Source organism: Hyaena hyaena, unplaced genomic scaffold (genome assembly GCF_003009895.1).
Source record: "Hyaena hyaena isolate Hyena2069 unplaced genomic scaffold, ASM300989v1 scaffold_124, whole genome shotgun sequence".
In the NCBI taxonomy this organism is placed as follows: domain Eukaryota; kingdom Metazoa; phylum Chordata; class Mammalia; order Carnivora; family Hyaenidae; genus Hyaena; species Hyaena hyaena.
The window spans coordinates 2364613-2386138 of record NW_024080755.1 but is presented as its reverse complement, the minus strand read 5'-3'; the positions used below and the strand labels follow the sequence as shown (position 1 = coordinate 2386138).

The 21526-nt window shown below is 47.2% G+C and overlaps 1 protein-coding gene across 3 annotated transcripts in view; it reads left to right on the top strand.

Moving 5' to 3' along the window:
• The window catches only part of CACUL1 (CDK2 associated cullin domain 1), a 73414-nt gene extending 59937 nt beyond the window's left edge, over window positions 1-13477 (top strand). The window contains exons 9-10 of one of the 3 annotated variants that reach the window (XR_005529326.1): window positions 152-332; window positions 12931-13477. Coding sequence is in view for 1 of the 3 variants with exons in the window: in XM_039237307.1 (XP_039093238.1) it covers window positions 152-192 (41 nt within the window). In the remaining 2 variants the exon portion in view is untranslated. Of the gene's footprint in view, window positions 1-151; window positions 6909-12930 lie in introns of those variants that run through there. The other 2 variants (XR_005529325.1, XM_039237307.1) reach the window with 2 other exon arrangements.
• Window positions 13478-21526: the final 8049 nt, after the last annotated feature.

Sequence of the window (21526 nt, the reverse complement as noted above, 5' to 3'; positions counted from 1 at the left end):
CCCTTCTCTGCACTCACTTTTTTTTTTTTTTAATCCTCTTTTGATGGATCGGGAGAGGGGTGAGAAATATGTACTGAACAGATTCTTAACGATTATCAAATGCTGTCTGCTAGTCATACTTTCTCCTGTTGCAATGTTGTTGTTTTTTCAGACAGCTCATCGGCATGTGCAAGTTCCAGAGGGTACAGATAGTGAATGTATTGAATGTACTTTCCTTCCCGAAAAGAGGACACACTGGAGCTGCAGAGACTCTATCGGGAGCACAGCGGGGGACACTCAGGAGCCCTGCCACAAAGTTATTCTTGGAAGAGGATGTTGGACTTCTTACTTTGGTTTGTAATTTTAAAAAACAAATAACTAACAAAAACAAAAAACAGTTGCTGCTAGACTTGGGGATGATTTTGAAATGGGACAATCTTTTAATGAGTTTATCTACAGATCCCGTGAGGAACGAACATCTTGAGAAGTGACCATCGCTAAGGGAAATCCAGCAGCGACCATCAGCAGCTTCCTCCAAAATCACAAGAGCAGAAGAATCTTTTTTTTTTTTTTTTTTTTAAAGCACTTGTTTTGTTCATTTGTGGATGTGGCACTTCAGCACATTGGCTTTTACACACTGAGATCTCTTTTGCTTTAAAATCGAGCAGGTCATTACAATGCAGTGTTTTTCACCCACAACCAAAACAAACCCCGTTTAAAAGAGTTGGTCTTTGTTTAGCGTTAGAAAGTCTTGTTCAAGGAAAATGCTGACCCTGCCTCTGTCGTAACGTCTCCCCTCACCAGTTCACAACTGTTATCTGCCCTGTGCCTTGAGCTTTGTGCACTTTGCAACTCCGTGACCAGTTGTTCACCTCCCAGATGCTTCCCGAAAAAGCTTGTGGTGTCACAGACTAACCCACCGACAAGGTGTCCGGTGTGACTTTGTAGCAGGGTACTAATGAGTAAGTGGGAAGATAGAAGCATGTTGCTCATTGGTCAGATTCCCCGCTGCCTCACCTGTGGCCTATTCAAGCTAACGTTGGGGACCAACTCTTACAGAACATATCCATTCCCTCTGTCGCTTCCCACGACCTGCCAGTTGTGGTGGTGGTGGTGTGACGCTAGCATAGGGTGGGCTGTCCTGTAGTGCCGAAGCTCCTGTCTGGTAGTGTGGAGACTTCTCAGGTGGTGACAGCTCGTGGCTGAGATGCTCTGGGGAAGCAGATACGGTTATTAAATCCAGATGCAATCAGTGGTGTGGGATGCCTGATCCATCTCATTTTAAATGGGTGAGAAGGCACTTAAGAGAAAAAGTCTGCACTGTGTCTCTTGTAGCATTGTGTTCGGGAATAATAGAGACGAGCTAACCCTGCTGTTGTGAAGCTTCGTGCCAGCTGTGACAGCTATATTGTGGGTTTTCCCCCCTACGCCCACAGTGCTATTTAGTTTCTTCTAAAAGACTCTAAAGCTTCTTCTAGTCATTTTTGGAAGGCAAAGAAAAGTAGATGTGGCAGGTGAAAATACTTTTCTTCTCAGTTTTGCTTGAATCTAAATTGAGCATATGCTTGACTGTTTGGCCCTGTGGCATTAATAGTTACCTCTTCAGAGAACTTGGGGCAAAACCAGACGTGTCAGGGATTTGGCCATACTTCTGGTTGTCGGGTTCTTTGTGGCCTCTGCCGGTTCACTCTGTCCTCTTTTGGGGAGCAGGCTGGGCGGGAGAGTTAGCGGTGCGGTAGTACGAGCAAGTACATCATCTAATACAAGTCCTCTGTTTGTAAAATTCCTGTTCAGAGAAGTAAACATAAAGGTGGTCAGATTTATTTTTAAGTACTTATCAACCAGAGTCGGATTTTGTGGAGGACTTTGAATTGGACTCACTTAACTCTGTGAGCGTCTTGGGTTGTACTGATGAGCACTGAATTACTGCAAGAATATAGACAGGCTCGCACCATGTCCTCTACAGTTTGACTGCTGCCCCAGTAGCATTCTGGTGTTGAGGAAGATCCCATTCTATCATGAAGTCCAAATTTTACTTTCTCAATGAAATGCTTGCTGCAGGCTTATGAGTAACATCTGCAGCTTAAAGTCTCTCCTGAGCCGGTTCCAGAGTATTTCTGAAAGGAATAAAATTGGGATGTTTCTTTAAATGTGGATGAATTCTTCATTACCCTAATAATGTACCCAAATGCTTTTTCTGGGAGAGTGTTTCTTTGGCCAACAGGGGAGCTTTCTCTGTAAAAGCATTGTATTATGATGTGAATTGGCATTAAAATCTTTGGATGCTTTTGCATTATTAAGTTAATGGAGAAACATTTTATATTGTCTTCTTTTTATTTTAATTTATGTGTTAACAAAAAGTGGACACAGTGTGCAGAGTTCAGCTTCTCTAAATATTTGCACAGCGACTGCAGCGAGCTGTGAGCCAGTGCTTGGTCCTGTGAAGCGGTGAGCGGAAGGCACTGTGGAAAGAACACACACGCTCTCCTAGTGCATGTGACTTGGTTGTTAACTCATATTGGCCCCCTGAGGTACATTGCAGTGTGAAAAACCTGTTTCTTCCTTTTGACTAGAAATCAACTTTGCTTATTTTTTTGGGTTTCTTCACAGAATTCTTGGCTTGCAACATGAGACGACATAATATTTGCCCTCCATTCTCTATTGACTCAGCACCGTTTACCAGAAAGTGTTTTCTTCTCACGTTTACTTGTATTCTTCTTGCCAGTACAGTATATAGTTTCTCCACCCCAGTTAAATCCGAACTTTTGTGGGGCCCGAAGCATTGAGGTCAGAAACCCGTACACAGATTGTCTCGTTAGTCAGCACGTGGTTGATTCGCCAAGGCCGACCGGCCTACGCGGGCAGCCTGGACCCGGACTCTCCAAAAGAAAGCCAGTGCAATCACCTCGAGCTAGTGACGGGGCAAAGTAAATGATCGTTGTTTTGAGAGACGGTACTTACTGTAAAAGTTGGCCTTATGCGTCAGTAACAGTGTCCTCTGCTGTTCCCTGTTGTCACAGCTGCACCCTAACCCGACAGGATCTGCTTGTTTTCTGTGGAGCAGAAAGCACAACCTGGCCTAGCGACTCCAAAGTTCCTAGGTGGAGCTAGAAGAAACAGGCCTGGAGGCAGGGGTTGTGCATCAGTCAGTTTTGTGGGAAAATTACTTTTTTTCCCCCTGTCCCTTTTACAGATTTGAGGCGTGGGATGAACACTGACCTGTGAGGGAGATTGCGGGGGGAGCAGGTGCCCGGGGCCATGCGTGCTACGTGCGTGGCCCCAGCGCTGCAGCCCCTTAGAGCTGCCGCTCCCCTCACTGTAAATGCCACGCTTTCTGTTGGGTTGCAAATTTGCACACGTGAAGAATTCCTCAGGAAGAGTTTGCACATGCATCGCCTCGCACTATTCTGTACTGACCGAACAAGGGATTTGAAAGTTTTTCAGCACAAAAGGAGACCTTCAGAGCAGTGGCCTGTGCACACGTTCTAGCAAAGGTAATGGTGACCTAGCAAACACGGTTGGTCTCTGCAGTTAGAAAGTGAGCAGGAGCACGTGGGTCATAGTGTTTAAATAAGCCTGTTTGATCTCCAGAGCAGCGCTTTCAGGTTTTGTCTTCTTTTCTTATCGAGACCAGCTATATTTTCTTCTATGTTTTCTCAGTTTTATGGCAGTTAACTATTTCCATGATAATTACAGAGGCATTTACCCTTGAGCTAAAATTCAGTTGTTTAATAAGCAGCTATTATTAAAATAACTGAACCTTGTTTTATGAATATACACTAATCTAAGATCTCAAAAAACATCTAAAAAGCTGCATTCGGTCTCTAGTCCGTTTGGATGTTTGAGTTTTGAGTTGATTTTTGTATGGTGTCTCGTTGCGCTTCAGAGTATTATGTTTACTTTACTCCAGGTCTAGGCCTCTTAAGAGAACTTTAAAATATAAGATCAGAATGTGACTCCCTTGACTGACACCTAGAAGAGGTTCATAGGACCTTTTCGGTTGTGATTGCAGTTTCCAATAAGCTTGCCTAAGGTGAAGTTCATGTTTATCAAAAGTTAAAATACAAGTTATAGGAGTTCTTGGAGAAATGGCTTTCTTGTTACTTTCATTACCTTGTTGCGGTTTGCCCCAGTTTCTGGCCACCAGCATCGATGACAGGACCCCTGTTCTTTTTCAGGGGTAGTGATTCCTCTTTTATCCCCACTGCTGATGAACTAAGTCATTGACACTTTCCCTCCTCCCCTGGCCAGGGCCGTATTTTGAACTTCTTTCCAGAGCCGAGTGGCACAAGTCTGTACGCTGTTTCTGCCGATGTCTGTGGTGTTGCTGTGGGAGAGTTAGAATCCTCGTGAGAGGTGCGTTCTTGACCTCAGTACACACTGGGCCCCGTCTTTATTTCTGGTCGGACTGCATTGTTTAGAAAAATGTTAATGGTTTATAATTCTAGGAAATTTATAGAGTGGCTATGGGGTAAATTTTGTGGTTTGGAAAAAAAAATTTTTTTGTATTGATTCTCACATGTCATTTCAATGTGGTGTCGATGTACTAAATGCAATAGGACTGTCGATATTCTCTTAGAAGGGTGGGTTTTGTTAAACAGATGGCAGTTTAATTGCTCTCATTAGCCCTGTTTGTCAATATTACAGCCATGCAATTCAGAAGAAATTATTCAGATGTGAAGTTGTGGGGAAGTCTGGCTGGAGACAGGAATGCTTATGAATAGATGGGAGGTCAGAGGCAGGCAAGAGGCTCTTGCCACCCACCCACCAGCATGGCCACAGCAAGGATGGAGCAATGAATTCTAGTCCCTGGTGGTGCTTATTTGTTGGAAAGATAGTGGAGCTTAGAACAGGGTGTTCTGTACATCAATTCTTCTGTTACTTAAGAACAACAAAATGGTGAATGAAACTCTTATTGATTGGGGATTTAAGCCATGGACTTTGGCTCTGACCTTTAACTCTTGATGGTTTTGGAATCACTCCTTCTGTATTAGGGTATATACCATCACTCTGAGACATTGTGGTTAACGAAATAAATCTTGTACAGATGTCCTTGGCTTGTTATGTTGCTGCTTGGTTCACTGGAATTTCGTTATGGCACAGAACATGGGATTTTGCTTACAGTGTATTCACAATGCCCGCCTGAGTGATAAGCACACTCAGCACGTGTCTGTTCTGTCATGGAGAATCAGCTGGCATGGGGAGTGTCCGTCTTGCCCTCTGTACCAGCTATAAAAGAAATGGGGTGTGTGTACTTAATCACATACATTTAGCACATAGTCTGCATACGTATGAAGTATCTATACCTGTGTACACATATGTGTCGTTTTCTTCTTTAAACACTGGCGCGTCGTAGACCTTTAATCAGAACGTTCTGCCTCGTGGTGGTTTGCACTGATGACATCATGCTTTAACAACATGACCCCCTGTTTCCTTGCCGAGAAATTAGTACTATCCCCTAGGGTTTTGTCATCCCACTTTCCAGTTTTAATTCGTCTCACTTTCTCTTTACAAGTGTCCTTCCCAACAGTGTTCTCACAATGCCGTTTCAGCTTCCGTCTTCCTCTTTTTTAAAACCTACGCTGTGTCTTAGTGGTATCGGCTCTGATTACCGCACCCAGCAGGATTCCGGGACTGTCGTCTCCTTTTCCCTGCATTTAAATCACCTGACAGTTTCCTCCTTCAGCTTTTTCTTTCTTTTTTTTTCCCCCCCTTCCAGCCAGTAGGGAGTTATTTAAATCCTCTCCCCTCTCTTCTAGCAGATTTTGTTTTTTCCTGAGTATAAAACTTTTCTACTAGAGTCAGTTCTTTGTGTGTATGTTTTTTTTCCCCTCTCTTGGCATGTGACTTTAATAATCGCAAATTCCAGAACATTTTGAATTTCAAAGAACATGATTTGGTATAAGGAATATCCTATACCTAATCAGAGAGCAAATGTTTGTCTCAGCTTAGTGGAGTTGTGTGTTCCCGGGTAAGGCTGTTGTGAACCTCAGTGTCCCTATATTAAGCACATTTCCCTCCCCAAATTACTCATGATAGCCTCTACATAGACCAGTGGGCTTAATTGGCCCATTCCACAGGATATAACAGTTTTAAACTTAATTATGCCCCTAAGTGACTAATAATAGACCTCAAAAAAGGTATTTTTAAAAATGTCCACAACTACAAAGAGAAGTAGATTAGTCTACCAATAGGTGTTTTAAACATACCTCTCTGATTACTTAATAATTAAGAGGACAAAATCATGATGATGAAGGGCATGGAAGATTTAAACAGCACAACTAATAAATTAGACCTGATGGAGATATCTAAAATCGCCTTGCACCTTCCACTAAGAAAAGAAGCATTTTTTTGCAAATTAAATCTAACATTATATTTGAAGTATAACAAGTGATGACCACAATGGATTTATCTGAGGAAGCAAACTGGTTAATATTAGAAGAACAGTCAGTGTAACGCGTCTGTTAATGGATTAACTTATGATCAGATTGTCTGAAAATCTAAAGAGTCTGCAAGGCAGATGAGAAGACTTCAAGAGTTTATCATGTTCACTCAACATGTGAATGTCAGTTACATTTCCATGCATCAAGCTGCAAACTTAACATCTTAAGATTTTAAATTTAATTAAGAAAATTTACAGTAGGAACAAAACAGTATAAAGTATAGAAGAATAAACCTTAAGAGCTTTATAAGCCTTTTAATGAGAAAACGATGATGGAAAAAAAACCCCAACACCTTGATTGACCTAAATACATGGGAGAGACTGATGGATAAGAAGATCAGCTAGGTCTCAGCTCTTTGTCCAAATTGATTAGTAAATTAATGTCATCCCAACAAAGAGTCCCAATGGTTTTCACTGTGGTCCTTGATAGGCTGATCCCAAAACGTAAATGGAAGAGCAAAGGGCCAATGATATTCAAAACATTATTTAAAAAAAAAAAAAGCGTAAGGGGAACTGGCACTACCAGATTTAAAAACTTCCTCAAAAACGAAAAACAAAACCAGAAGCCACTTACTCAGTTATCTGAAGAAACAACAGCAAAAAACTTACATAAAATGTAGTCATTAAAACAATATGGAACTGGTGCAGAGATTACAAGTGGAGGAACAGACAAGGAAGAGCTCAGAAACCGACCCACTTAGTGCGGGGGTTGGGGGGGAGTCACTGCAGACCAGTGACTCTGGTCTGGGGGGGGAGGTCTGGGGGGGGAGGAAGCTTCAGTAATTTTTCACAAAGGAAAGTAAGTGAACTGCACCTCTCTGCCTTGCACCAGCTGCAAAACAGCAATCCCAGGTGCATTCACGATTCACTTAAGAAAGTTAAAAGTATAAAACTTTTAGAAGACAGTAAATACAGAAGGGTATTTTCATGGGGCACCTGGGTGGCTCCGTCAGTTAAACATCCAACCCTTGGTTTCGGCTCAGTCATGGTCTCCCAGTTGATGACTTCAAGCCCCACATTGGAATCTGCGCTGATAGTGTGGAGCCTGTTTGGAATTTTCTCTCTCCTTCTCTCTCTGTCCTTCCCCCGCTTCTTCTCTCTTTGTCTCTCTCAAAAATAAACCCCTTTTTTAAAAAAAGGATATTTTTATGACTTTGGGGAAGGGCAGAGATTTGTAAACAAAAGAGAAAGGTAAACCATTGAAAGATTAATAATTTGGCTGCATTGATAGTACTTTTGTCTACTGAACATTCCACAGAACAAAAACAAGCCCAAAGTGGAATAAGATACAGATAATCACAATATATATAACTTGTTAAAGAGCACCTGAGTGCAAGTCACTAACAAATAGAAAAATGAGCAAAATTGCAAGCAGCATGTCACAGAAGAAGGAACAGAAATGGCCCATACACCTAAAAAGATGTCTAACTTCATTAGCAGGAAACACACCCATAAATACCATTTGGCCACCAAATCGGCAGCGTCTGAAAAATTGAAATACCAGCAGTTGGAGAGATGATGACAACAGGAACTTTTCCATGTGCCACTGTTGGAGCGTAAACCAGCACTGCCACTTGGGAAAACAGTATCATCTAGTGTAGTCTAACACAGGTATATCTTCCAGGCCAGGATGTACAATCAGAGAAACTCCCGTGTGGGTGTACACAGCCAGGAAATGTACAGGAATGGTCGCAACAGCGTTGTTCATGATAAAAAGAAGGCAGGAGAGAGCCAATGCCCATCCACAGAACAGTGGATAAGTGCAGTGTATGTGTGCAGTGGGAGAGCAGGGAGCGTGGTGTCGCTTTGCAGGCCTTCCGTCAATTTCAGAAATCATGTTGAGTTAGAATAACACAGTAGCCTGGGTACCTTTATATATAAAGTTCAGGAACTGGAAAACCTAAGTACATTGTTTTAGGGATTCATGAGTAGTAAAACTAAAAAAACCGAAAGATTAACATCTAAGATCATAGTTTCTTGGGGGTGGGGTAGAGGAAAGCAGAGAGGAGCACAGGCTGATAAGCACTTGGTAGAGGCTGGTAGAGGGATGTTTTGACCCTTGTAAATAGATCAGTTCTTGAGTTAACATGTACATTCGGTGCAAAGCCAATCCAAATGCCAAAGAGTATTTATTTTTAATACAATTTAAAAATTCACATGCAAGTATAAACAGATGGTAATAGGATCTTCATTGAACGGGGAGAAAAAAAGGGAACTTGCTCTACCAAAAAAATTGTTTTTAAGTGCAATTAAATTTTACCCTCAAAAATAGAGTCAGTGGGAAAGAATTTTAAAAATAGACTCCAGTGCTTTTAAGAATTTAGAGTACACTAAAGGTGGCTTTTTGAAATCATCCTGACCGTGATGGATTATTCAATAAAAGGTGCTGGTTGAAGTAGGAGAAAATTTATTCCCATCATGTCATTCACCAAAAGAAGTCCCAATTGGACTAAACAATTTTCAAGAGTAAGTTATAAAAACTTGAAGACAATATAGTTAGTATTGGGGGAGGGGGATTGGAGAAGTTTGTTCTAAGGACGTAAGCAATGGCATGAAGCATCGCTGTCCAAACCAGTCACCTGTGCACACATAGACACCACCCCCAGCATGTGTATATAGGCCTGTATATTTTTAAATTAATGTTTATGTACTATACTAAGACACATAAGGCAACAAATAGAAAAGAAAAGGTGAAAATGTTTTAAAATAATCTTTTGTGTGTATTGTAAAAAAATACCTTTGACTCTTTCTTAAAAAATTATTTTCTTTTAGAGCTACACGATTAAAACTGCTTCATTTTTCAAACTTCTAATTTTAACATTCTGTGATAAAAAGAATTTAATTTCTGGTTCTAAGGTAAGTTTATTTTAATGCTGGTTTTTAATGGTTATTGTAGCTAAACAAACCACTTTATTAAGATCTGCTGATCCACATGACTGCTTACTGAAAAACAGTGCTCATTTTCAGTTCCACCTACTACTAGTCTTAAAAAGTGTTTGTTGAAACCTTTATAATAAATGTTCATCTTTCTCACTGTCAGTAACTTGTTCTTGCTCAATTGCAAGTGTGGCATTTTTATTGTTGGTGTATATACATAGACATAGATATATAGATATATAGGAATATACATAGGTCTATATATAGGTATATATCTATATATCTATATGTATATATATAAATGGGTTCAAAACCTACTGAAACTCCTGTTTGGATTTCATATCCCAGTCTTTCAGTGTGCACTTATATGAGAATTTATAGGTGACAATTTTTGGTACCACATTTTGGTAAAGTTGAAGCACGTCTAACTTTTGAATATGCTTTTAACGTGAATTCTTTTGGGAAAAATAGCTACTTTCTTACTCAGTGTTAGAATGTCATCTTTACCTTGAAGGGTCAGATAACGTGTGCGGTGTTTGTTTTTTTTTCTTTTAATACCTTTTACATTCCACATTACGGACAGGCAGTGGTTGCAATAAAATACTGTAAGGGTGCTCGTATGTGTAAGGTAAAATCCATGAGGCCACTTGCTCTGTGGGGGCACACCAAGTACAGTATTCTGCAAGATGATAGTGCCATTGTCCATGGCTGTGCTTTGTGGAGCTCAAACTGCTGCTTGAAGCAGACCTCACGTTTTCTGCATGCTTCCTGACCACTTAGGTGCGCACTGTGTTAATGAAGTTTGGGTAAAGCTGCTTTACTCTTCTTTTTAAAAATTTTTAAAAATGTTTATATATTTTGGAGAGAGGAGACAGAGCTCAGGCAGGGGAGGGGCAGAGAGAGAGGGAGACACAGAATCTGAAGCAGGCTTCAGGCTCCAGGCTGTCAGCACGGAGCCCGACGCCAGGCTCGAACCCACCAGCCGTGAGATCATGACCTGAGCCGAAGTCGGAGGCTCAAACGACTGAGCCACCCAGGCGCCCCTCTTCTTTACTCTTAACATAATTGGCACCTGATTTCTTCCTGCACCTCCGTGGATCATCTAGTTTACGTCAGAGTCCACTACCTTAAACATTAAGGGAGATGAGTTACCTCACAGAAGTCGCAAGATTGGGCAGTTCCAGGATCAATAAGTGCAGCAGCTCCTGGACATCCTCAAGGACCCAGGTTCCTTCCCGCTTTCTGCTCTGCCAGCCTCGACGTGTTAGCTTTGTGCTGGAATCGCTTCCTTCCGGGTCTGGGTCCTACAGTTCAGACATGAGGCCAACCACTTGAGAAGAAGACCTTGTTTCCCAGCTTTTTTTTTTTTTTAAGAGAAAGAAACTTGCTCACAAGCCTACCTGCATGGTTCCCCTCCCTTTTCACTAGGGAAGTTGGGATACATAAACATGCCCAAACTAATAACTGGAAAAGAGACTGGGACCACCATGGTAGACTTAAGTAAGTCTCACCTCTTGGGGCTGCAGTTGGGCTCCCCTTCCCACTAGCCTCTGGAGGAGGATGTGCTAGAACTAAGCCACGTCTCTGTTAGGAAAACGGAAGGGAAGAATGGCTGTTGGCAACTACTGGTTTGCTTGAATCTCCTGCATGGATCAATGACTGCTGTTACTTAGGAGCCTCTGGGAGATTCCCAAAACCGCCCCTCTGATTCTACACCTACTTTGTTTTCCACACACATACACAACAACCAACTCTTGCCACCTCTCCATCAGAATGAACAGATGTACTCTTGTTTGAAAGTCAGGGTAGTCCAGATCTTGACTCCGTAAACAACAAGGTTTTGGCACACCCCTGGCTGGAATAGCCAGGGAACGATAAAGAACAGAAAGCTGAAAAGAGCTTGAGCTACCTGAACACAACCCCAAGAAAACCGAGTCCCTGGATGGGAAAAGTTCTTTCTTGGGTATGACTAGTTTCACCCATAACAAAAATAGGGCCATGTAGTTGAGTGCTTGTGCTTGGTGAACACATCCTCTGTCAATGAAAAAAGATGGCTCAAATAGCATAAGAGAGGGAAAGGAAATAGATGTGGACTAAGAACCTACTTTATAGTGGCTGCTATTTACTGGCCGTCTGCCTATGTGGCAGGTGCTTTATGCAAATTTTAAGAGCTGTTGAGTAAGGCAATTATTAGTGCCACTCTGCAGAAGAGTAGGTAGGTAGCTTCTAACATGGTCCTCAGTGATCCCTGCCTCCTGGCATTCATTCACGCTTGAGTGTGAGCTGGACCTAATGACTCTTCTCTAATGAATACAGCAAAAGGGATGGGTGTCACTTCTATAATTAGTTTACAAAAGACTGACATCCGCCTTACTGGTGTGCACCCTGGCTCTTCCTATTTGCTTACTTTAAAGGAGGCCCACCTGGCAAGGAACTGAATGTAGCATCAGGCCAACAGCCAGAAGGAACTGAGACCTTCAGTAACAGCCCACGAGGCACTGAATTCTACCAACAACTGCTGAGCGAGCCTGGAAGTGGATCTTACCCCACTTAAACATCACGATGATTTCTGCCCTGGCCGACACCTTGATCATAGCCTTGTGAGAGATGCTGAGGCGAAGAACTTAGCCAAGCTGTGCCCAGATTCCTGATCCAAGGAAACTATTATGTACATGGTGTTTTGAGCCACTACATTTTGGAGTAATTGGTTACACAGCAATAGATAACTATTATGAGATAGTCAAGACTTCAGAGATTTAAAAACTCATTCATAGTTACATAGTAGTGGCAGATTTGAGCCTTCATCTGCCAGGATGCTTTTGCCTTGCTACCTGACCCTCCTGACAGCCTGCAGTGGAGGAAACACTGTCCCGGTGTAATTCGTAAGGCGCACTAACCCTTCCTCCTCGCTGGAGCTGTTCAGCCATGTCTGCAGTAACCTTAGGAGAGAACCTTCTCCACTGAGGTTCCATGACAAGCCCTAGAGAAAGTGGTTTGGACAATTTTTTTCCCCACTTTCCTGAGGTTGGTACATGGCTCCTAGATGCACAGAGAGAAGTTCCATATAATGGATGCTTTTAGAGCATGAGGGATTAATTCCCTCCAGAAACCTTGGCTGAGAAGGGCTAGTGGGGAGAGAGAAGCAGAACGGGAGAAAATCACGAGGCGTGCAATGCCCTGAGTATCCCCTAGAAGAGATTTTCCTCATGAAGCAGCGTCAAAAGCTACTAGTGAAGCCAGGACCCCTCCCCCCCCCCCCCAATATGCACAGAGTCCTCCAGCTCAAGGCCAGCCCGTGGCTCTCCCCTGGTGATGACAGGGTGAGGGAGGCCTTAGCTGGATGGGGTACTTGAGTCCCACTTCCACCGTTTCCTGCATTTTCCAGGGGCATCCAGAGGTGGGAGGAGCCACAGGAAAGGCCTGTCCACTCAGGCAGCACTGTCCGTTGGCATGAAGTCCAGTGAAGCACTTGGGAAGTGAGAGATTTCAGGTAGTGTTTTTCAGCCACGTGGGCTCTTTCATGGGCTACAGTATCCCTATGCCTGAGAACACCTCTTGGAATATTGCTTGAGTACTTTTTGCTCTGCCGGGGTATTTGTTCATGTGTCACCTGCTGTCCTGTATCCCCTTAGGTATCCTGTACCCCCTGATAGGATGCACCGAGAAGAATACTTGACCTCTGTGGTATTTTCTCCAAAATCCATGACCTCAGTCTACACACGAGAAAACGTCCAACAAACCCAAAGTGAGGGGCTTTGTACGGGGCACCTGATGCTCCCTCGTCAAAGGTGTCAAAGTCATGAAAAATGAGGAAAGACCAAAATCTGTCATAGATTAAGGTGACTATGGAGACATGGTCATGAGCAGTGTGGGGTCTTGGGATTGAGAAAAGATATTTGTGGAAAAGCTGGAGAAATCCAAATAAACTCCATGGCTTAGTTAATAGCGTTGTACCAGTGATGATTTCCTAGTTTTGATAAGTGTGCCAAACGTAAGGTTTTACCACTCAGGGATGCTGGGGGAAGGATTTCTAGAAACCCTCTGTACGATCTTTGCAACTCTTCCATAAATCTAAAACTGTTTCCCAAAAGGAGTTTTTGAAAAATCCCATGGATTTCTCAGGGTTATAAAGGGATGTGAAATAACCTCAAGGAATCTGAGCTGCTAATTCCTCTTTCAGAAGCCGTACAGGGAGCCACAATAATTCCAATGTGCACGTGGCTGTTGGGCCTGATGGCTGATTGCTAAACTCTGTCATTAAAAAAAAAAATCTGTGTTGAGATGATTTAAATGTTTATCTTCAAATCTGAGAGCCTGAGCTTAACAAGCTGCGTTTTATTCCTACCGTCTTCTTGCTGGTGTTGACAGTACATTTTTGGCGTTCCAATCAGGGATTGGAGAATTGGATGGACCTTGGTATTACCAGCCTAGTTTTAGGTAAAAGGACATCGCAACCCATCAACCCATCAGAGGAAGCTTTGAGAGGGGCAGTTGACGTCCTTGGCACTTGGGTCTCCTGTAGCTGGGAGGTCTCTTCCTCAGCCGCTACGGGGACTCCTCTCTCTTGGGTTGCTTGCATCCTCTGCTCTCAGGCTTTCCAAGGATAGCCAGGGTCTAGTTGGGTACCCCCAGTTCCCAAGACTTGGAATCAAGCCTATCCAAGGCTGCAGTCTCAAGTGTGAACCATCGTGGCCTGGAGACACAGTGGGGTGGGAGAGTGGCCTGGAGACTCAGGCCAGGGGCGCACGTGGCAGAGCTGGGACGTGGACCAGGGCTTCTGAGAGGCAGCGTGGTGCCGTTGAAGGAACATACGCTTTCAGGCTCGGCGATGCGTTGGGTCAGCTAGCTCCTGGCATATGAGCCGTGCAGGTTACTTCAGCTCTCTGAGCCTCGGTGTCTCCTGCTGCGAAGCCAGAGTGGCTGGGCTTTCCCTTTCCCCGCGATTCAGGTGCTTCTCATCCTTCAGTGAGAATAACATCCGCCACCATGGTTACTCTCCCACTGTTCTGTCTCTGAGTGTTGGCTGTGTGCTTGACACTGTGCAAGGCACTCTGTCCACTGTCTCAGTGACCCTCATTTTCCAGTGACAAAGCTGGAGCCCACGGATGTGAAGTGACCTGTCCATGGTCACCCGCCAGTGACACAATAGCCAGTCCTTAATGATAGCACCCTGTCAGGTGGATGTAAGGGCTGCAAGATGTAACCAGAACATAGCCTGGGAAGGGCAGGTGCCCAGGAAGTGATCACTTTGTTTCCTTGGGGTGCCTTCCATGGCTCAGCTGTCTGGATGGCAGAGGACAGTGTCCACGGGGCACGAACTCAGCCACATGTCATTGGTATCGAGCCCTTGGCCCACAGGCTGTCTAGTGTCAGCAGCATTCTCTGCTGGGCAGTGCCTGCCAGGCTCCAGGTGGCTACTCGGCCTGCAGCCAGAGCCCGATCTGAGTGCCCCAGCCTCAGGGTAGACCAGACTTTCAGAACACATGGAAGAAGAGGTGCCCAGCAGGTCTGCCAAGAGTCCGCTCTCTCAGCAGAGCCAGAGACACCCCCCCCCCCCCCCACACACACACGTTAAAATGGCTGCCCTGACAGCACAACTGGAAATCACAATCGAGTGGCTAATTATTACTTGCTGTTTGGAGGGCAAGGGATCTAAGCCATGGTCAAACATACTCAGGGGAGACTGAACCCTGTTGCAGGGAGAGCTCAGCTTAGAATCTGGATCAGAGAGGGAATTTGGGCTCCACCATTAATTCACCAGGCAAGTCACAGAACCACTCTGACCTCCAGTCTCCTCATCTGTAAAACAAAGAGTTGGCCCATGGTGGTGAACATTGTTATTTGGGTCTTCTGACCATCCATTTCTCTTCTTCATATAGTTCGTTTGGGGGATTACTCCTGTTCACTACAGTCTCGGGGACACTGCTGCGGGAGCTGTCCCACCTCCCTTAGTGCCGGGTGGGCAGGTAACCTGAGTTAACCATGCTTTCTTCCTGAGAGTTGGGGTGGTGTATGGGGCAGTCTGAATCCTGAAAAGGCAGGAGTCAGCCCTTCCCCAGAACAAACACACCAGGGCCGGGGAGGGGGGCGGGGGGGGGGAGGCTCCTGCCACTGAGATCCCTGGCTCTGCGGGGTGCGGGAGCTCCAAAGCCTGGCTCTCAGCACTCTTTCCACCCTGTAACCGCCGTCCCTTTGCCCACTGTGGCCTTACCTCTGCCTTACGGGGTGATCGTCAGTGACCGGTGCTTGCAGCCCAAGAGCCCTGGCTAAGACCCCCAGAAGATCTCTTGGGCGGGATCGCTTCCCCATAGCGGGGACTTCGTTACCCACTTTGGAGCTTTTTTGAAACAAGGTGGTTGGCAGAAAAATTAACACATTTAAAATATGGAGACGACGGTTTCTTCCTCCTCTGCATTTTCCCTCTGGAAAGAAGAGGGAGACGTCACAGTGGATCCAGGATGGAGTACTCAGGTCTGTGGTCCCTGGGAGCCCCCGACCTTGGCTGCTCCCCACAGAGAAATCGGGGTGTCTGCTCACCCCAGCCCTCCATCAGGCGCAGGCAGGGCTCTGGTCATGTGAGTGGTGCCCCTGCACGGCTGTTAGGTCGTCTCTCGACGCCCAGGTCACTGTGGCTTAACAGACTGCAAAACACTTCCAGCCACTTCTCTCCTCTGGCTATTTGTGAATTGCATTTGCTCTGGTGCCCAACAGAGTGAAAAACACATTTCCAATCTCCAGGCAGCAGTAAATGTATTTCTGCCGCCGTGGGAGCTGGTGGGGAGGACCGGACAGCCTGGGGCTCCGGGGCTTCGAGGGAGCTGGTGACCTTCTGGGAGAGTGGGAGCCAGGTCAGCCTGGAGGGAGAGGGTGGCTCTCGGTACCTTTTGGGGACACAGTTGGCGGTGGGAAGGAGCGAGGGCAGTCCCCTTGTTACCCACCCTGTGATACCTGGAAGGAGCTCCCTGAGCAAGACAGAGAACCAAAAACCTCATTTTCTGTCTCTAAATGAGAACATTTAAGAAGAACAGCCCCACGGGGTGAGCCCTCTGTTCCAAGCACTGTGCCAGGCATTGTCACTCAGTGTCCTGTGTCCTCACTCAGCACTGAGGCAGGTGCCTTTGTTAGCCACCCCATTTTCCACGTGAGGTTCAGTCCTGGGGTCCAAACAGGGCTGTCTGGGTCCAGAGGGACTTCTGCTACACTGTGGTCCCTGGGATCCAGCTGGAGATAAAGCCAGGTCTGCCCCCCACCGACGGCCCCTGCCCCACACCCCATGCCCCGCCAGGGCCATTGCCTCTCCAACACTGCTCTGTCCATGCACCTGCCCTGGCGCGGTGGCACCTACTTGGAGGTGTGATGTTGCCGGGCTGTGCGGAGCCTCATATGCGCCCCCTGCCACCTGGTGAGACTGAAGTGTGAGAGCCGGTGCTGTGTTTGCTGTCGTGGAGTTTTCTCCCTGATTTTGGGTACAGGCTGCTAGTTAGTAGCTCGGTTCTTTGGAAGCAGGCAGATCTGTGCTGCCACTTAGAGCCACGTGGCTGTGGTCTGTTTACCCCACTCGTCCTGGGGCGGGGGGGGGGGGCGGGGAATGGGGGGCGGGGGCTTGTACTGGAGGTGGGGCTAGTGAAGGTCCGGGGAACACGAGAGCAGCCCCGATCACAGTGAGTGTGAACGACTTCTTTCCTTTAAGGAAGGCCATTATCAGATACCAGAGAATGACAGCAGAACCACCGTAGTGTCTAGTCAAAGCCCACTATTCAAGGTGCCTTTTAACTTTTCTTTCGGCTAAAATTAGATGCCTGTTTTCTTTGAACTCAATAAACAGCCACTGAGCAGCCCCCACTGATTGGATTAGGCGGTCTCCATGGTAATCTGACACGTCTACACATCTTATTAGATCCATACCTAGGCTGCGGTCCCAGAATGGAAGTCCTTGGGTAATAACAGTAGCTTTCAATTACTGAGTGTATCTGTTGTCAGGCTGTGAGCTAAGCACTTTGTATACACATGGCATTTAATTCCCAAAACAGTTCCATGAGGGAGACTCTTAACATTTCCAGCTCCATTTTACAAAGGGGTGAGGGGGCTTCAGAGAAATCCAGTAGCTGATCTATAGTCCCTCAGCTACCAAGGGATAGAGCTGTGGTCTAACTTGGGTCTGTCCCCAAGGGCTGTGCTCCTGGTCCGGGGCCACACTGAAGCCCCCCGGAGGGGGAATGGGGCTCTGAGGCACCTCAGCATTTCAGGACACTTAATAGGAACCAATCATTTACCCACATAATGCGGCTCGGGCTGGCTCACGCTGCAGCTGAAATGCTATTAACTCTTCATGGTCACCATGGGAGTCTAATTTCAGTCTAATTGTCCCTGGTGGGCAGTTAAAGATGTGATTAACGAAAGCGGGTGAGTTAGCACTTCACTGCACTGTGGGCAGGCAGTCTGGAGCCTGAGGGGGCTGAAGACCTTGGGTCTGGGAGCTTCTGTTTTGCCCTCCTCCCTCTTGTCTGCTCAGGAACAGGGAGGGATGAGCATAGGCAGCACCGGCGGGACCTGCAGCATCTCAGGTCCCCCAGCGGCTCCCCCAGGACGTAGGAACTCTCCCTATTCCCGGTTTCCAGATGACAAGCTGAACAGCAGCCAGAGCACCCAGTGCCCGGACGTGCCCATGGTGCCCGCCTGGATGGTGCCGCCACTTGCTCCGCACAGCAAGTTACCAGCCCTTCTCGAAGGAGGAAGGAGATTTAAGAGAGGCAAGATGGCGGAGAAGGAGGGAGCTCCGTGCATTTCGCTCGCCTCCCCCCATCTCGAACAGAGAAGGCCTGAAGCCATAGGACACTGAGCCGCAGGAGTCTGGGAGGAAAAGAGAGTCCTCCAAGAAGACAACCTCATAGGGCCACCTCAAGAAACAAGCTGAAGTACACATGGTGGAGAGTTCCAGATGATGAGCTGAGGCGCAGAGAGGTACCCAGGTGGCCGGTGGTATACGGCAGAGCCGAGAGGGCCAGACCCAAATCAGAGCCCTATGGGAACTATTCCCTGCACTGTCGTCTCTGCTGCCTGCCTGTCACCGCGCAGCCATGGACCCCAGACCAGTCGCTGTGATTCACCCCAGGGACCCCACTGGGCTGAGTCTGCCTGGCTGCCTTGCTTCTACTTCGCTGGCTAGAAGAACTGCTGGATGCCGGGTCCCCTCGTGTGCAGCTGGGGTCCATCTTGCTGCAAAGCCCAAAGCCTTATGTCTACCTGCCCCCCCCCAAAAAAAAAACTGAGGTCTGGCACCACCCTTCTGTCCCCCCATCTCGGCAACAACATCATTTGTCAGAGCTGGGTCACGGGCTCCCGACATTACCTCGTAAAGGGTCCTTGGTCCAGCTGCCCCTCGGTCTTCACACTGGCAAGAAGTGGGGGCTTCCTGAGCTTTGGTGTGCAGGCCTAGCACCCAGGAGGCTTGTTACTCCCCCAACCGCCACCCCACTAGGATCCTGATTCTACAGGTCTCGAGCAGGGCGCAGACACCTGCGTTTCAGCCTCAACCTCCAGGGGCCGTGATGCACCACGGGTGGGAAGGGGACACACGCTTGATGGGTCTGAGGTATGAATTTCTATGCGGTCTAACTGACAGCTAATTCTTAGTCACCTTTCCACTTTTCTCATCTCATCCAGGGCAGAAATTAGAATCCCAGATTCAGTTGACCTTTCCATTCACCTGTCACCATGCTCTGAGTACACGCTCTGGTGCCAGGACCCGGGATGCGGGTGCAGACGGGGACACACAGTGAGCCTGTCCCCCCCCTTGCTGTCTGTTCTCGTAACAGAGCCCTTGGCAACAGCTCAGGACTCCAAATGGGGGCCCGGCACGCAGGGTACGTGAGTCCTGTTCTCTGGGGTTCATGGTGCTTTTCTACCAGAGCAGGCTTCCTCCTTTCCTGGAAACCCCAGCAGCCCTGGTGTGGCTCCGTGAGCACCTAGCACATTCCAGTGGCAGCTCGGCCCCCGGGAGCCTGTTGCCTGCTGGCCCAGTTAGGGTGGTGTGACAGCCCAGCCAGCTGGGGAGACGGTGGCAGGGGTGGCACTTCAGTTCGGAGCCCCCCAGAGCCCTCTGCCATCAAGGGCTTTATTAATATAGATTAATGGGCATAAACAGGATTCTTGATTTCCTCAAATAAATGGATTTTTGAATGGTTACTCTGGCAACCAAGCCTGGCTCCATTCGTTATCTGGGGAAGGATACTGAGCTCATGGGATCTCTGCTCTTGCCCTTCTATTTCACAATGTCTGGGTCTAGGGTGGGGAGAGCAGGGGGTGGCATGGAGGGGTGTCATTCAAGGTGCTCCACTGGCCTCTTGGTATAAGGCCAGGCTCTGGGGGGAAATAAGGTGGGTCTTGTGTGGACTCTTGGGCCCCTGTCGGAGGCCGCGCTGGCTCCAACAGGTCCAGGGGTCCCTGAAGGATGGATGGTGTCGGCGAAAGAGAATGAGAGAGCCCCGAGATTCTTTCTGATCACCATGCAGGCATCTCTGTCCTGTCGGTTTTGGTGTCTTTATTTAAAGGTTCAACAACAATATGAGGTCAGAGAAAAGGAATTTCTTACAATGAGAGGTCTTTTGTGATATCAATTACAGAATTATCCCAGTCATGGTGAATTTACGACCAAGGAAATAACAGGATGCTCTTAGTGAAAGACTGGATAACATATAGGTTACATTGTATATAGATAAGTTAGGAGTCATTCTGTCTGGCTCTCAAGAGGATGAATGATTCTGAATTGGTTAGTTTGTGGAAACTACCAAGGGGGCTCTCTATGTATCAGTCTTTGCATCTATATGTATCAGTCTTATCTATCCTCATCCCAGCTGCCAGTGTAAGGAAGGAGGTCTGTGGGATGTAGGCCCTGAGGAAGGGACTGCCATACATCACCAATTACTAAGTTATGTTCGGTACTTATCTGTACCTTAACTATAAATTAGGCTCTTTTGATATGGGACCAGGCTCAATAGTAACTCTTGTGTTCGTAACCCCCTTTATTATCTAAGTCTTGGATCTGCAAGGCCCATAGGAAGAACCTTTTGACAATGATCCACAGAGCTCTTTTCTAAAATCTCTTTTGTAAAGGCAGGAATATGCTTTTTCTATGAGGTAACTGTGTTCAGAATATGGGTTTGATATGGAATATTGTGAGGCCTGGTCAATACCAGCAGGCTCATTTCCAACTTGAGCCAGTAGTAGCTGAAGGAGATTTTAGTCTTCATTTCTCATTGCAGAAGCTGTGCAAACATTGCCATTTCCTTGCTGTGACTGCCATACAGAGAGGCCAGTGCGGCTCCCGGCAGGCCCCTGAGTCCCGGGCCAGTGGACGCATCACCAAAACCCACGAGCGCTGGCAGCTGTGGTTCTGACATTCAAGGACGTGTGGAGCTTGTCTGTGGAGCACTGATTTGGGTGGGATGCGACCTGCCAAGAGGAGTCTTAGCCTCCTGGTACTGGGGGGAGGGCTCCGGCTGGGAGTTAGGTGGGGTGCTTTGCAGAATCTTCCCCATGCTACCCCCCGTCCCCGTCCCCCCTACTCTTGTGACCCCCGATTGTGAGGCTCTCCAGAGGCAAGAAGAGCGAGAGCTGGGGAGGGCAGACCGCACTGAGCAGACACCTGGGCAGGATCCCGGGAGCCTTGGGGAGGGGCCCCCCTGCAAGCGGAGCCGGGCAGGCACCAGGCCGCACTACCAGCGGCCCAGAATTCTCTCTGCAGACACAACGCTGACCCAGCACAGGCAGTGAGGCCAGACGGATGCCAGAGGCCCGACAGGAGGAAATCAGTCTTCCGGGAGCGGGTGGACTTCTCACCCTCTCCGAGCAGCCCCCCTTTCTTGAGCACTCCCTGATGCTCTGACTCTGCACGCATGATCTTTTCCCACCTCCTAAGAGTTACGTGAGGCTCAGAGAAGGGTAGGCGCTGGTGCCAGGCGGTGCAGCCAGCAGGCACAGCGCAGACCCGTGTGGTCTGGCTCCACGACCCACACCCATTAATGCGTTGTTTAGCGGGCAGTTCCTTGTTGAGAGAGTTTTGTACAGCTACGTCCTGACATAAGTGGGAGCCCTACAGCTTCGGAGCCTGTGTCTGGGGCTCGAGTGTCAGTCCCATCCCACCCCCCTGACCCGGGTCTCCAGGGACTTTGACAGTGTCCCTTTTGCCAATGTGATGCACCCACCATGCAGAAGCAAATGCCACCCCCC